This window comes from Lineus longissimus, chromosome 8 (assembly GCF_910592395.1).
Source record: "Lineus longissimus chromosome 8, tnLinLong1.2, whole genome shotgun sequence".
NCBI lineage: Eukaryota > Metazoa > Nemertea > Pilidiophora > Heteronemertea > Lineidae > Lineus > Lineus longissimus.
This window is the reverse complement of record NC_088315.1, coordinates 6,615,851-6,631,557: the sequence shown is the minus strand read 5'-3', so window position 1 is coordinate 6,631,557 and position 15,707 is coordinate 6,615,851. Positions and strand designations below refer to the sequence as shown.

The window sequence follows — 15,707 nt, the reverse complement described above, 5'->3', positions numbered from 1 at the left end:
TGGCTGTGCTCCTGGTATGACAGACTGGTTTTGGGAACACAAGCGTTCAGTTGTGTCGACGCCAAGTCGAAGCACTGGTTCAACATTGGTGAGTTCAGCCTGATTTCTCCACCAGTTTTTCTCCCCAAATTTTGCGACTGTTGTCTGATACAATGTACAATCTTATCCTATCTTTTCATTTTCATTTCTTGCAGACGCCAGACACGTTGTCCTGTCTAGCACACCCAATGCTGCCCAACCGGTTTATCACAAGATACGACGTGAACACCACCATGGTGAGTAATTTTTCTCTATCGAAACTTCCTTGATCGCAAATGCATGTATTCTTTTGAAACTTCTCATATCTGCAGCAGTGGCGGATCAAGAAATTTGGGAAAGAAGCGGGGGGGGGGTCGCTGCCCCACCAATGAAAACTCATGATAGAGCCGAAGGTGCAATCCTGAAAATGAGGGGGAGGGTTCTTGAGGAGAGGTGCCCTAAAATATCAAAGAGGGATGCCTCATGCGGGACCCCTAAATCCGCCACTGCTGTTCTGAATATTTCCACACTCGGCTCAGCTGACCTTTGAAAGGAGGACACCGTTAGCCCATACCCTATCTATGGTACTATATCGTTCTGGCAGCAAGAAAATGAGACGATCGGTCATGTCTGCCATGTTTTATGACGTCACACGCCACGTGCTCGGCGCAATGTGTCACGTGCTCATAACACATTCGATCTCTGAACCAATCAGCCCTTGATAATGTGACATGTGATATGTATGATGAGGACCTTGACCGGATCAGAAAGATAAGGCATACAATCGAAGTTGTTCAGAGACATTTACATGAAGACATGGCAGAAATTACCAATCGTCTCGGTGATCACTAAATCCTAAAGGCTAGAGGGAGGTTATTATAATATGATCTCCACCGCCCGACCCGATGACGTCATTACCGGAATTCCGGGTGGCAACTTCTCGCTCATCGATTACTTCAGAACTGAAGTTGCCGCCATTGTGATGTAAATACTTGGGGTATTTCCCACCCGGAATTCCGGTAATGACGTCATCGGGTCGGGCGGTGGAGATCATATTATAATTACCTCCCTCTAGCCTTTAGGATGTAGTGATCACCAATCGTCTCATTTCACCTCTGTGCTGCCAACTGTGCGATGATCGAGGAGCAATCGGAGATTACCATCCCAGAGCTTTGATAAAGCCTGCCAGTTGTTCCCAGGCTTGTGTTATGAAAGGACCATGGTTTAGTGATAGGCCTACCCCCTCTTGTATTCAGTGGTATTAAATGGACAACTGTGGCATGAGATATGGTAGTTTTTCCTACAAAAATTGCTTCCAGTAGAACCGTGACTTCTCAGTCCAAACAGGAAAATTGAAATACATCATTGAACTGCAATAAACAGTGCACAAAAACTGGGTGTAACTATAGGCCTGCCTGAATTTCACAGGTCATGTCCAAAACTGCCTCGCACACTGGCGAAAATCAATATTTGAGATAAGTGGCGGCGCATGGTGACAAGTAGAGGTATTATCCTCGTGGCCAGGGAAATCCCACTCCCAGGTTGTCCCTTTAAAGCTGACATGCATGCATAAAAACCCTAACGGCCAAATTAGAAAAGACGGAAAGGATGAAGTGGCGAGGGTACCGAGTTCGAACCCGCTCGAGGAATATTTTTTTATTTCTCTGTGACCTGTCTCGTCAATGAACTTGTGTTTGTGCAATCAAGTGAGACCTGTCGCTGGGTGTCTATCATGTTTCAAGTGCAGTTTGTCTTTTGGTGGTCGGGCGTTTGTGTTTTCTATCTTTGTTGTTTGGGTTTTTATGCATGCATGTCAGCTGAGACTTAGGCTACTTAAAATCTCTTTCGGGAGCAGTGATAATCTCGTCACCATTGAGTTTTACCTATATCTCCTATACAAGTACATGTATAAAGATGGTGTGCGAAGATAAATTTCGGCCATTTTGTTACCCTTTTAAATATCTAACTGTATGCGCCTGCTTAATCGCCCGCCCGCGAATTTTTTTTCCTGAACTTTCGGGTAGTACAGTGTACATTTGTACAGGTTCTCAGCCAATCAGAATCCGATAAATCTGTGTCGTCATCATGAAACTTAGAAGTAAGCTTGTATTGTTTTGTGCTTGTTACTCAAATTCGAAGCATACAGTATCAAAATATACTGGAGGAAGACCATACACACGAGGCAGTATCGAAAGACAAGGCTCATTGGAGAGAAACACATTCCTACTGGAGGAAGACCATTCACATGAGACAAGTCTCCTTGTATATTCATGCTCAATATGATATCTGAAGGACAATCCCTTGGATCTTGGAGATGGGCTATTGTTATTGTCCTTTCTGTAGGTATGTTGCAGGCGCAGAAATAACTAAAATATCTAAAATCTAAATAACAAGGGAAAAGAAACGGGTTATAAAAATAAAATATAAAGAGTAAAAAAAGAAAAAGAAAAATGTTTTCCACAACCAAATTCGAACTCACGACCTTTGGATGAACATCGTATGCTGCCATTTCTGACGAGCGCTCTACCAACTGCTCTAAAGTTTCTAAGACTTCTGACGTCATGTATTTGTCGAAATCTGATTGGCTGAAAGTCCCTGTACAAATGTACACTACAGTGCCCAAAAGGTTCAGGAAAAAAATCGCTACCCGCCCTTTTCAGATAGACAGTTAGCCCATCTATCACTTCGATCTATCTACCGTAGCTGTCATGGCCAATTCTTTTTTCTTTCAGAAGCCCCGACGTCCTTTGAACTTTCAAGAAATGGTTGGGTTTGGTCAAGGGACTGGTATTGGATCTGATATATTATCATTGTTGTCACACCTTTTCGCTAAATATGAGGTCTTGAAAATGCTTGGTATTGTTCCTTGTGATGTGTTACCCAACGTTAATGACGCCTGTCTGTATAAGTGGTACATACTTGACACCTATATGGCGAAGGATGAGCCAGTTATTTTCGAGTTTGTACTTTGGGTGCATCTCGTTCCTCGGATTGCATTGCGCCCGCGACCCCATAGGAGTTCCTGGTCTTGTCTCTTCGCCCCCAACCCCGATAAACTCTGTGTACCGTGAACGAATGCTCATCAGGTCGACAGTTATTTGACGACGTGAATCCATCCATATTAACTGGCGCTGCGGCTGCGCTCAATAGACTCCGTTGGGGAGTCTGAGCCTGATAGGGTGTACCAGTCCAGCCGGTTATGTACGGTTGGTATGCTCTATGATATGGATCTCCATCCACCTGTCAGCTAGGGGCAGACCCCAGTGTCTCAACCCTGGGTCTCAGAGGCGGTAACTTCTAGTCAGGCAGCGCGCTATGTCTGGTTAGGCGACATGGGTTACCAGGGGCATCCACAGCCAAAATGGTTTGCACATGGAGGTCATCGCGACCGACTTGTGAGGGGGAAGAAGTGATGTCCATGGCGGTTTCAAATTGATCTGACGACCCCCGCGTCTTCTGGACAGGGAGGGGTTCATGTGGCCAAATCCTGTCAGCTAAATCCTATCGTTAGCATCGTTCGCGGTACATGGAAACCAAGGGCATGGAACCCTTTTTTGTCTTGGTTTAATTTCTCTGAGGATTTCAATGATGATATATATATTTAGATCCACAGGTATAGTCGGTACATGTGGCGACTCGCCACATGAACATTTTAAAAGTTCTTTTCGAGCATTGTTAAAAGTTATGAGAATAAATTTCTTCTTTGGACGTGTTTTTTTACCAGAATGACAATCAAAAAGTTTGTCACTGGAGAATTTCCCCATCCCCCACCCCAGCCCTAGAATAATATACAGACTAAATAGTATCTTTGGACTGTACTGGTAATAAAGGTCAGTCACGAAAAAATATATATTTATTGGACTGTACTGGTAATATAGGTCAGTCACGAAGAATAGAATATGTATTGGACTGTACTGGTAATATAGGTCAGTCACGAAAAATGAAATATATATTGGACTGTACTGGTAATATAGGTCGGTCACGAAGAATAGAATGATATTGGACTGTACTGGTAATAGAGGTCAGTCAAAAAAAGAAATATATATTGGACTGTACTGGTAATATAGGTCAGTCACGAAAATATCTGAAAGTCTGTGCCCCATTGTTGACGAACATAATATCGTGAGGACTTTATCAATAGTCACGGTCCCTGGCCCCTCCCACATAAAAATCATTAACAAGGTCACTGCAGGCAATAGCTTCAGCATTGTTATTGTATAAACATGTCTTAAACATTGTAAGCGGCCCTATTTGTGGGGTTACATTGGGTTCTTGCTGGGGTAATGATGTCCATGTCTGATTCTGCGTTTTGTGGACTTGTAAATCAGTCCAGCAGTGACATTGCGTTTTGTGGACATGTAAGTCTGTCCCGCAGCACCAAGTTTCACCCCAGCAATTACCAATAAGACCTGCACGTGACCTTAAAGTAAATAGCTATGCAAGTGTGGTCGAGACAAAACGCGATGTATGCATTGGAAGAAGGAAATCTGCGAAGAGTAGCTGGAACTGTCTGTCCAGCTCTCGTTTATGAAACAATGGGCGATTTGAAAGACGTCTCCTGAACAGATCGCCCATTGTTCACTGAAGCAGCATTCGAATTGTCTCCTATTTTTTTCAGGTGGATTGCTCCATCTCGTGTGGTTTCGCTGTCCCGTCCCAAGAATCGAGCCAACGCGACCGAGGCCACTTCTGAGAGATAAATATTCAGGATGCCAGATTTGTGGAACACAATTGAGGTAAATGAGATGAAATTCGATAAGCTGGCTACAGTTGATGGAATGAGGCTTTAGGTCCGTCATCATGTGACTGATATTGGGATAAACCCGAGGCAGGTTGACCACCATTGCCCGACAATTCAATTTAATTGATTCATCTTGTTAATGTCAGTGAGGCTGTCACAGACATAAGCATGTGTATAGACATATTACTGATATGCTATAATAGATTTTTTTAAAAGACTTCATCAAAAATGATCAAATACTTCAATTTCTTAAATTGTAAATTTCAATATTTCTTGGTATCTAAATCTTCCCTTTCTATTCCAGGCCAGTAGTCAAGAGCCATGATCAGGGAACAGCAGTTCCCAACGGAATTGACCCTTTTCTTGTTGTAATTCATGCTGTTGGCTCAGAATGGGTTGACACTCACCTGTTTTCGACCCTGAAAATTAAACATCGAACATTGTTACTCCTGCAAAATATGTGCTTATTCCTGAAATCAATAGCACTTCATGTATGTACTCGCTGATCCAGAATATTGCTATTTCTTTTTCCGTTTTCAATGTGGCAGTCCATTTACTGTATCTGAGCTATTTCACAGCACAAGAAGTGTAACATTACAACAATGGAGCTATTTCTTGATCACAGCAAAAATGTGTTTCTACATTGTTTTACCCAAATGATGCATGGATGAGCCTTATTTACATATTTGTTTTCAAGAGGAATTGGTTGTAGGTTTTCTTTCTTTTTTCTTAAGGCAGGCCTAATTTAACAGAAGGCCTATATTTTAGGTAGGACATTATTTATACTATAGGCTCATATCAGTTTTGAGATCAATTTCCTCTTGAAGACAATAAACGTCAATCGAGTCTCTGCACCATTTTGATTGGGTGGTTTTGGGCTAAAATACAGTACAAGAGAATGCTCCATTGGTGTCAACAGAATATGTCATTGTTTTGGTCAGCAATTAGTTCTTGCTACCTTGAAAGCGGTCGCGGTCTCTTACGACTTTACATTGTTCAATTGTTATTATGCTATTGTCAATTGCCTTTGCCCCCCCCCCATCCTTATCGACACTCACAGTGCACCACCCTCCATCCCATGCCCCGCATGCGCACTGACCCAACATCTGATCCCTTGACACGCTTGCTCAAGCGGCTCAAGCGGCGTCAGCAGTATCAACGTTGTGTTATTGTATTCCAAGTTTTGCATTATTCATATGTATGTACTTGCCAAATAAATGTTGTCATATCATAGCCTTCGTCTCTTGTCCTTCGGTCAATAAGTGTGCGGATCACTCCCAACAAGTTCGATTAGCACACTACACTCTCTTCACGTGTAACAATATTTACGGTCAGCCTTTTCTGATTCCGCATGCCGGCCACTAATTCTAAGTTTTGTAGTATATATTATATGCTTGCCCAATAAAAGTTGTCATATCATCAGGCTTTGTCTCTTGTCCTTCGGTCTCTCAGCGTGGGGGACACTCTCGAAAAGTTAGATTTATGCACTTACCAAACGACACCAAATGCACCTTCTTCACCAAAAATACCTCACGCCTGCGGTCCGGGACGAAATAGCCCAGAGTCTTTACCATAACTTAATTTGCATCCCGTTTCAACCCCGAATGAGATAGCCAACTTGTATGTAAGCAGTTGACGATCGAGAAGAAGACAGTTTTTCCAAGCCTTGCGGAGACCAACGTCTATGTATGACGACAGTTCTGAAGAGCTCTGTCTGGTTTCCTATATCTGTATAGTCCTCCTGGTATCCATGATTGAGCCGATTTACGAATATCGCGTAACTGAACTTGAGCAGGATTTCATGACACCACAGACCATCTTTCATACATCTTCGCTCGTGAGGGCTTGCGAAATCTGCCTAGATAAAAAAAATTTATTGACAAAGTCCCATTTCTTCACTACTCACGGAAAATAACTTGCGCTCAATGTGTGTATCTATGTGTCCCTGGAGTTCAAAGGATGTGACATTACAGAGAGTCCGATTTAGTCTCGTAAAGAGACGCGAATTATTCCAGGACATTCAAACTTGTGTTGTATCCTATCCTCACGATGTATGGTTATCCCTACAGAGGTGCTAAAAGCCCTGTCTCTTTAGTATTGGATGAGGCATCCTGCAGACAGTCCGCTGTACGCTCTTGAGAGAGACACTGACACCCCATCCCTGCCCAGAGTAACCCGTGCTTAGAGTAACGGGTAAAGTGCAATCGTCACTTGAGGACAAAGCATTTGCTGGTGTTTATTCATATCATCTCCTCAAACACTACTCGATTACTTCTTGGGTGGTACCTGATACGAGACAACTAACTGAGCTATAACTAACCTGAAGTGCTATTTGATAAGGGCACATGAGCTGTGTCCCTTTAGTTCGAAGGATGTGACACCTTACAGTGTCCAATGCAGCTCCTTGAGAGAAAAAGACACTAATACATTCACAGGACTTTCAAACTGCTGGGAGCGTCCCTACAGAAGTATGGGCAGTGAAGCGGACAACCCTGTTCCTCCAGTGTTAGTCTTGGGGGTAACTGATTTGGCATTACCTGGTATGGGCAACTCGTCTTGTCGCTTCGCTTGGACTAGTATTCGAACAATAATGTGGTCTTCGGCGTACACCGATGGAGCTCCGGCCGTAGTGGAATTGATCAGTTTTGCAACAAATCAAGATGGTGGACACTTGGCAGTTCCTGCCCATTTTTCTGATAAATTATTCGATATTTTGAAGCTTGTAGTGGTTATTGATTAATGTTATACCTGGGAGAAAGCGTTTAGACCATGCAGACATGAGTGTGAAGGCATTTGAGCTTATACCCGCTGTCGAGCGGGTAAAATTGATGGGAGACAAGGCTAGAACACAGGTTAGGTTGGTTTTTTGCCATTTTTGCACTGCAGATACTACATGGACGGTGATGCACATACACAGCCAACTCAGGAATATTCTTTATTTCATAAGCATTATCTTCTACGATGGCTGGGAAAGGAAATCGAGAAAACTAATTCTGGGCGGGACGACTTATTAAGTGGGGGGGGGGGGGGACTTATTATCTCGGGGGACGACTTACGAAAACGAAAAAGAAATTTGAAAAAAAGGACCATGCAGACATGAGATGAGATAATGAAAATGAAACAAAAATCTTTTTGGTTGTTTTCATAAGTCGTTCCCATGACTTAATAAGTCGTCCCACCCAGAACATTTTTTTTAATGTCCTTTCCCAGCCATTATCGGGGAATTTATTATCATGTTTTGTCTTTTCAGATTGAGTGTATTGACTGCTGTGGCAAGAATCTGTATATTGGAACAAATGACTGGTGAGTACTATAGTAAATGAACTAAGTGAGAACTTTCATAATTCTTTGTCAGATCAATGACAAACCCGGCCTAGACAGTAGGCACAGGAGATTATGTCCAAATAGTTTCCTAAATTTGGTTTTAGATGCACGCTAGACAGTCACTGAGTCAGGCCAGCTTTGTTAATAAAAACAGCTGTCCTCCCATCATCACAGAGCCCCAGAGATCTGTGGTCAGGTTGCCATCCTTCCTCTCTATTTTTCCTAATGGAGCATGTTGATGACATTTTGTATGTTTTCTTTGACAGTTTTGTAGTTCACTACTTCATTGAGGAAAAAACACAGAGCAATGGGAGAGTGACTTACCATTCCGAGAAGCAAGGTCATAAATATCTGGCAGTGGTAAGTTCCTACTCCATGTTCAAATATTATGAATCCTCTCACCTTTTAGTAAATTGCCAATATAGTCTGTTGCCAAGGCTGAACTTTATTCATCACATTTTTTAAATAACAATTTACTCTACAATTGTCTACTTATAACACTTCTGATTTATTTTCAGAAAAAGCCGGTAGTCCAAGTCAAAGCTGCATCTGCCTTAAACCGGATCATGGTCTTATGTGACAATACTCTGACCCTTCTCAACATGTTTGACTTAGAGGTAAGGTTAAACAAGCTCTCAATAGCTCTCGCATTTAGTTTGTGTTTTCTTGTCTTTATTTCTTTGCGTTCCTCAGCTGTGAATTCCAAGAGTCACCCTGTTAGTATTCTCAAACTTCTAATAGATTTTCATTTATTTCAGCCAATACTGAGTGGTGCTAAAATCAAGGGAGTGGTGTCATTCTGTTTGAATGAGAACCCTGTCAAAGCAAGCCCTTTCAGTGTGGAGGTGAGTAGTTTTTTACATTCTGTTTCAATTTCAGCTAGGTGTGCTGTTTGTTGAAGAAGGGACACTGAGATCTTTTCCAGAATACAGTTGAACCTCTCTTAGCAGACACCTCTCTATAAAGGACATCCCCTCTATTGAGGACACTAGTTTCGGTCCCAAATTGGTTCTTTCCATTTAATTTTTTTCTTCAGATTTGTGTGGCATTGAAGAAGAGGCAGGTGCAAATATACACTGTGACTGAAGACCGGATGGTCCACATCAAGGAAGTAGGACTACCAGAGTCTCCTCTTACCATGGTGTGTATTGAATCATGTACCAGACTTGACCAATTTTGAAAGGTGCTTACTCACTTGAAGACTCTGTGTACCTATTTAAAATCTGATCTTGAATTCACATCTTTATAATCGTCATCATGTGTTACAGCCAGGCCTTTAACTTGTCCATCCAAATCCATCTTTATTACCATTTGCTTATGTTCTAAATCGTAACATTTTATTCCAGAAAATGGACCACAATTGCATCTGTATTGCTTGCACTAGTCAGTACCTAGTGGCAAATTTTGAGACCGGACAAACTCAGGACCTCTTCCCCTATGAACATGAATTTACCACACCTTTGGTTCTACGTATAGGCAGAGTAAGCAGATATTCTACTTCATAATGATTGGTGTCACTTGGGGATCACGGGAACCAAGTTTATTGGCTTTAATTTACTTAGGATACTTTTTTTCTACTTCCAAACTGAAGTTTTTATCATTGAAAATGCCTTGTACAGATTAGGCATTAGCGATAGGGCCTAGGCCTGTTTGTCAAACTCAAATTTATTGTATGAAAATGTTAATGAAAGTGTTCGCTTTAACCTGCGATTTCTGAAACACAATCTGTGACCAATTTCAGGATGAGTTTCTTGTGAGTGGCCCAAGTGCATTGGGTATGTTCGTGACGTCTGCTGGCAATTCCCAACGCCCACCACTGCAATGGAGCGATCGCTTGGTTTCCATTGGTTACCTTCATCCGTACATCCTAGCCATGAATGATGAGTTCATTACAGTTCATAGGTAAGAATGTACGAAAGCCTATTTCCAGAAAGATTTGGCTGCTCGTTCCAAATTGAGAAAAATTAGTGATATTCAAGCTTTTAAAAAGAAGAACAGATTGTACACCACAAGACTGTGCTCTGTTTGAGGCATGCGGTAGATCAACCTGCCCGGAGGATCAAGACAAAATTATGGGGAAACAAGGAAGATCTGAAGGCAACAGCCCGATTTGCGACATCCATGATCTAAAAATATTTTGCCTTTGTCTATACTTCAGTATTCTTGACCAGCAGCAGAAGCAGAGTATACCATTTCAAGGGGGTAAATTTCTTGGCGAGTTCGATGGTCGACTGCTCGTATCCTCGGGGAAAGAGATATATGGTCTGATGCCAGTGGCCTGGGAAAAACAAGTAAATGCAACTTCTAATAATGATGATAATGATAAAAAAAATTGATAATTTTCACACTGTCTTGAATCTTCCACAAAGTGTAACGTGATGCTGGATGCTGGATAGAGTCTCCTGACTGACAATGTTGTGTCAATAACTACACTGACTACACCACCCAGACATGTCAGGAGTACAAGTAGACACCAACTTTATTGGTATGTGAATGACTGAGCACCCCTTCCAGAGGGATCCCAAAATAAAGTAACATTCATCTCTTCCTTCCGTTTTCAGATTCAGGGATTACTTGTGGATAAGCGGGTTACGGAGGCGTTAGAACTTGCCAAGAATGCGAGAACAACAGCAGCCAATAAAGAGAAATTTCAAAAGCTGTACCGCCGAATCCAACAACAAGCAGCATTCATCGAGTTTTCCGAATGTCGGTTTGATGAGGCGAAAGAGTTGTTCAAAGAGGGACAGATTGATGTACGAGAGGTGAGGATCTTCAGGTCACAGTTTTCACTTTTCTGCTCTTAACATTGAGGTGTTCTCAAGGGAGTATTCCTTCTTGAAGTTTCGGCTATCATTGGGTACCAAATGGCCAGAGGAAGAGTCTATCCCCTGCTATTCATGTTTTTCACTTGGTGGGGTCTTTCTTTCCCTGGCATAGGCTCCAGGTACACGGAACCTTGGTTTTCCACTGAGATTCTTCACTGATTAATATTGTTCAATAATTTTTACATGGGTCTCTATCTAAGTCTTTTAAAACTGGTTCTATCTTTTGCCTTTGTAGGTGCTGACTCTTTACCCCAACATAATGCCAGATGCCTCCACGTTCATGCGATCACAGCCCCCCTTGCACGAGATAGCAGACATCAACCAGCTGTCTAGAGGCAGCAAAGACAGGGTCATGGAGTACAAGAGATTCTTGAAGACATACCTAGAGGAGATTAAAGAGGGAAACTTGCAAAGAGATTGTGCTAAGGTGGGTTCCTTCAAGAATTTTTGCGAACCAGGAAAAGTTTATCTCTCTGACAACAGGAAATGAGCCAAAATGTACACTTCATTCATTCCTGGAGTGATTGCCGTATTCTCACATTACCCCATTACTTCTAACTTCAGTATGATGACCTGCTTATTTGTAAAGTAAAGAAAGTTCAGTAGTTTGCAGTAGAATGTACATTTCTCTAATCCTTCAATTCATAGGAAATCGACACTGCCCTAGTCAAATTATACGCTGAGACGAATTCGGCTGAATTAGTGACATTACTTGCCATGGAGAATAGCTTCGATCCGAAAGACTGTGTTGAGTGCTTACAGAACAATCAGAAATATTATGCTCTCGGTCTTATGTATCAATTCCACGGAGAAAATGATAAATCTCTAAGTATATGGACCAAGTAAGTTCTTTAGACACACAACTTTTTGTAATGTTTCAGGTAGGTATGTTTTTCAAAGCAGTACTTTTTGTTTTGATTGTTAGGGCTTTTGACCCCGGCCTTGAGTAGGTTTTTTCAAATTTTGAACCAATGAATTCAGGATCAGGGGTTTCTGCTGAGCGTAGATAGTTACAGTGACCCCCTTTATACAGGGCGATTCTGGGATGCATAATTAACTTAATGTACCAAAGCACTCACTGTACCTGCCGAGAAGAGTATGAACTAACATATCACATCCCTTTTGCAATTAATTCCTTATGAGACACCCTGTACTTGATTATTTCAGATTAGCAGATGGTGAATATACGGATGAATCATTCCCAGGGTTTGAGTTTGTGGTGGAATTTCTAGCAAAGTAAGTCTGCAGTCTTATTTTTCTGTCTCTAATAACAGGTATGCCTCAAAAAGTACTCAAATTGCTTGCTTGTCCTCTCGGAAAAGTTGGATGAACTTTGAGACAAGTAAGAACTGTATTGCTTAACCACAATTCGCCTCATACATGTATTGCTTTATCATCTAGATTGCCTCGCAAATAAATCACTGTGTCCTGCGACAAGAATCTGTATGAGCGCAACGACCTGTGATCAAAATCAAATCCAGCAATGATCAGTTTCACCTGCAGACAAGATATCTTTGTTGTGTTATTCACGTTGACAAAATATTTGATGTATTTTTCAGTTTAGACGATCAAGATCTTATCTGGAAATATGTTGATTGGGTGCTAGCAAAAAATCAAGAAATAGGAATAAAGGTAAGGGATTAAGTCGTGCTTGGCTTTGAAAACTATTACCGTGGAGATGTTTGCTTCTCTTTGCAGTTGGATGAACTTGTTGAAATCGGTCTTAATGAACAACACTTTCTTTCCAGGTGTTTACTGAACGTCCACCAAATGAATCTCCAAGTGAAAAGATGCGGCCAGATACCATTATAGATTATCTCGATCCCGTACGGTTTCCTGATGCCGTCATTATGTATTTAGAATATCTAGTGTTCCAGAAGAAATTAGAGGTGAGTCAAATCAGGGGTTTGGAAAATTTCCCTGTTGCTTTATTGCACTGAAGTTCATTGATGTGGCCACTCTAGGATCTTCTATTTATGAGGCATGTGCACTAGGCCATCAGAATCGGGACACTAATGTGCCAAATACTAAAACCTTTACATTTGTAATTATTTTATAAGAACATTGTATTAAGTGTTGAATTATTGTTCTTTTCAGAAAGAGAAGTACCACACCCATCTGGCTGTGTTATACCTTGATGCTGTGCTAAAACTGAGAGACAACCAAAATTCTAAGAAAGAGGACTTGGATAAAGCTAGGTATGAATCAAGCGATTCTCAACTACTTCTATGGAGATATTCAGAGAGATATGGCAACTCCTCTGACATGACTGACACTGTTATGAGCTACATAGTCCCTTCAATAATGTCTCCTTCCGATCCCGAGTTCTCAGTCTTGAATAGACTTTATCAATTCTGATGACTAATGCTGTCATCTGTCGTATTCGTCTTGGTAAAGCTTGTCCTGGATGCAGGTTCCAGATTGATGGGGCTCATCTCTCAGTACACATATGTATGCCTCCAGATTGTTGACCCGACTGTTCGATTGAACTAGTGCCCCACACGACTTATTTCTCTACCTCTTCTTGATGCATTGCTTGAACCTTTCAGGAGTAAACTGCGGCACATGCTGCAGATGTCAAGTCTCTACCGGGTTCAACTCATTCTTGGTAAAGTCAAAGAAACAGACATGTATGCAGAAATGGCCATACTTTATGGGAAGCTTGATGAGCATGATAAAGCCCTGCGAATCCTTGTCCACAAGCTAAAAGATTTCGGCCAAGCAGAGAATTATTGTGTAATAAACTCAAAAGGGAAGGAACCGCATTACAGGAAACGACTCTTTCAAATTCTCCTCGGAGTTTATCTAGATCCCACCTATGAGTGAGTACTTGTAGAATCTCATATTGAAAATATTTGGGTGATTCGTAAAAGTATGAAAGTCAGCATCATATCAGCTGAAAGTACTCTTCCACAATTGATTGATGAATCCTGTTATAACAGCAAAGCTTAGAAAGAGTGTCATGGCAGCGTTGACCACATATCGGTGAAGCTTCACTTGATTCACTGTGATTCTGATCGCCCTCACTTCTACATGTGGTGAGAAAATCCTCAGGCTCATACAAGTACGATACTAAGCTTATTTGCGCATTTCATCCAATCATTTCAGGAGAAGCGACCTTCTTGTTACACCGGCCATATCACTGCTCAACAACGACGAAGCGGACTTCGATACAATCAAGGTAATCTGTAAGAATAGACAACAACTTGGGCAATTATAATGTACTGTAGGTAGGAGGAATCCGACGACCCCGGCGGAAACCTACGCTGTCAAAGAGAGTTCCTTGCTCTATCACACCCAGGACCTCTGAGATTACGAGGGTGATGTTTCCACTGTTCCACTCCATCAGCCTAGTTTACAGTTCCCATACCGGCTAGAACACAGGTGAATCTACCAGTGATTTATTAGCAATGATGTTGTAGAGGCTGCAGCATGTTTCTGACAGTAAGGTGATCTATATAAACAAAACTGAATCACAGCCTCCTTCATTTTAGGTGTTACAACAACTTCCCGACAACTGGTCAGTTAGTTTACTTTCCCAGTTCTTACACCGGTCAGTCAGGACGAGCTTAGACAACAGTCGGACGACCCGAATACAGACTACGTTATCCAGAGGAGAGAATCTGCAGGTCAAACAGACAGTGATCACTGCTTGTCGAAATCCAATTCTAGTCAAGGAAGACAAGTAGGTTGAATACCCCCTCCCCCACATACCCTGTGTGACCAGCTCTTGCTGAAGGAGATGCTTACTACCCAGCACTGCCTTATGCACTGGTTGGGCAAAGAGAAGTAGGCCTGCCGACTCAGTCTTCAGCCTGGGAGGAGGAGACATTCACTAGCTTCTAATACTTCTCACTTAAATGATGTGTTTTGAAAAACTAGATATCAAACTAAGCCATATTGGTCTAAAGAAGTTTTAATTCTCTTTTGCAGGACCTGTGCGGTGTGTAATCGAGTTTTCAGTGAACCAACATTCGTACGATATCCCAACGGAGTGATGTGCCATACTCATTGTTCTCGCAGTAAATACGTGTGTCCAGTCACGGGGAGGATGTTCAGTGCCAAGAAATAAAACAAAACAACTTCGATCAAAATTTTATTGATTTGTCGAGAGAAGTTGATTGTTTACCTGTTGTCTCACAAGGGCCAATAAAACTCCACCTTTTCTAAAGTTAACATGATGTCATGCACCAGCCCATAATTGTAGTGAAGTACAGATTGTCTTTTAGCCCTTGCGCAAAACTATCGGAAACCAATTGAGAAAACAGGTTTAGGATGCTATATATATTTCAGGTTTGTCCTAAATTGTCTTTTGAGGACAAAGTCGCAACCTGAGTGCAGTTCAACTTTCTCTCACTAGGGCAATCGTATTTTTCCCAGATACTCAGTTGACAGATGACCAAGGGTGTTTCTTTTTTCACATTACCATTGGTCTGGATGATTTTCATGCTTGAAGCATGGGTGTGATGATCGGTGTTGCTGTTATAGGCGTGGAAAATGGGGATAAATCACTCGAGCTCCCAGGAGTATGGCTCCAGTGACATCAAGTTTGAAAACAAGGATAGGGAGAGAGCACAGTAAAATATTAAGTAAACTGCCCATATCAAGAGGTATGGAATTAAAAGTCTGATGTTTAATTCTTGCTCGTGTCAATTTCTCTGTTATTTTGTTGCGTCTGTCTATGTACATTTCCTCATCTGAAAAAGGAGCTTGTTATATATATAACTATGTAAATACTATTCAAGAACAAATGAATATATGTCTACGATGTGATTTTTGCTTTCCCTTGTCTTATCCCT

The 15,707-nt window shown here is 41.7% G+C and overlaps 2 protein-coding genes across 2 annotated transcripts; both read left to right on the top strand.

The window, feature by feature from the left end:
* The first annotated feature begins 16 nt into the window (after nucleotides 1-16).
* LOC135492539 (uncharacterized) lies at nucleotides 17-6,121 on the top strand. The gene is made up of 5 exons (XM_064779079.1): nucleotides 17-88; nucleotides 195-275; nucleotides 2,751-2,805; nucleotides 4,637-4,754; nucleotides 5,064-6,121. The coding sequence occupies exons 1-5, from the start codon at nucleotides 17-19 to the stop codon at nucleotides 5,263-5,265; spliced, it is 528 nt and encodes a 175-aa protein (XP_064635149.1). The 3' UTR covers nucleotides 5,266-6,121.
* Nucleotides 6,122-7,418: 1,297 nt separating this feature from the next.
* Nucleotides 7,419-15,658, top strand: LOC135492186 (transforming growth factor-beta receptor-associated protein 1-like). The gene is made up of 20 exons (XM_064778439.1): nucleotides 7,419-7,611; nucleotides 8,010-8,062; nucleotides 8,350-8,443; nucleotides 8,602-8,700; nucleotides 8,842-8,928; nucleotides 9,120-9,224; nucleotides 9,430-9,564; nucleotides 9,825-9,985; nucleotides 10,242-10,374; nucleotides 10,645-10,845; nucleotides 11,144-11,335; nucleotides 11,557-11,750; nucleotides 12,076-12,144; nucleotides 12,468-12,540; nucleotides 12,657-12,797; nucleotides 13,006-13,106; nucleotides 13,458-13,730; nucleotides 14,017-14,089; nucleotides 14,403-14,593; nucleotides 14,842-15,658. The coding sequence occupies exons 1-20, from the start codon at nucleotides 7,537-7,539 to the stop codon at nucleotides 14,978-14,980; spliced, it is 2,589 nt and encodes an 862-aa protein (XP_064634509.1). The 5' UTR covers nucleotides 7,419-7,536; the 3' UTR covers nucleotides 14,981-15,658.
* The last annotated feature ends 49 nt before the right edge of the window (nucleotides 15,659-15,707 follow it).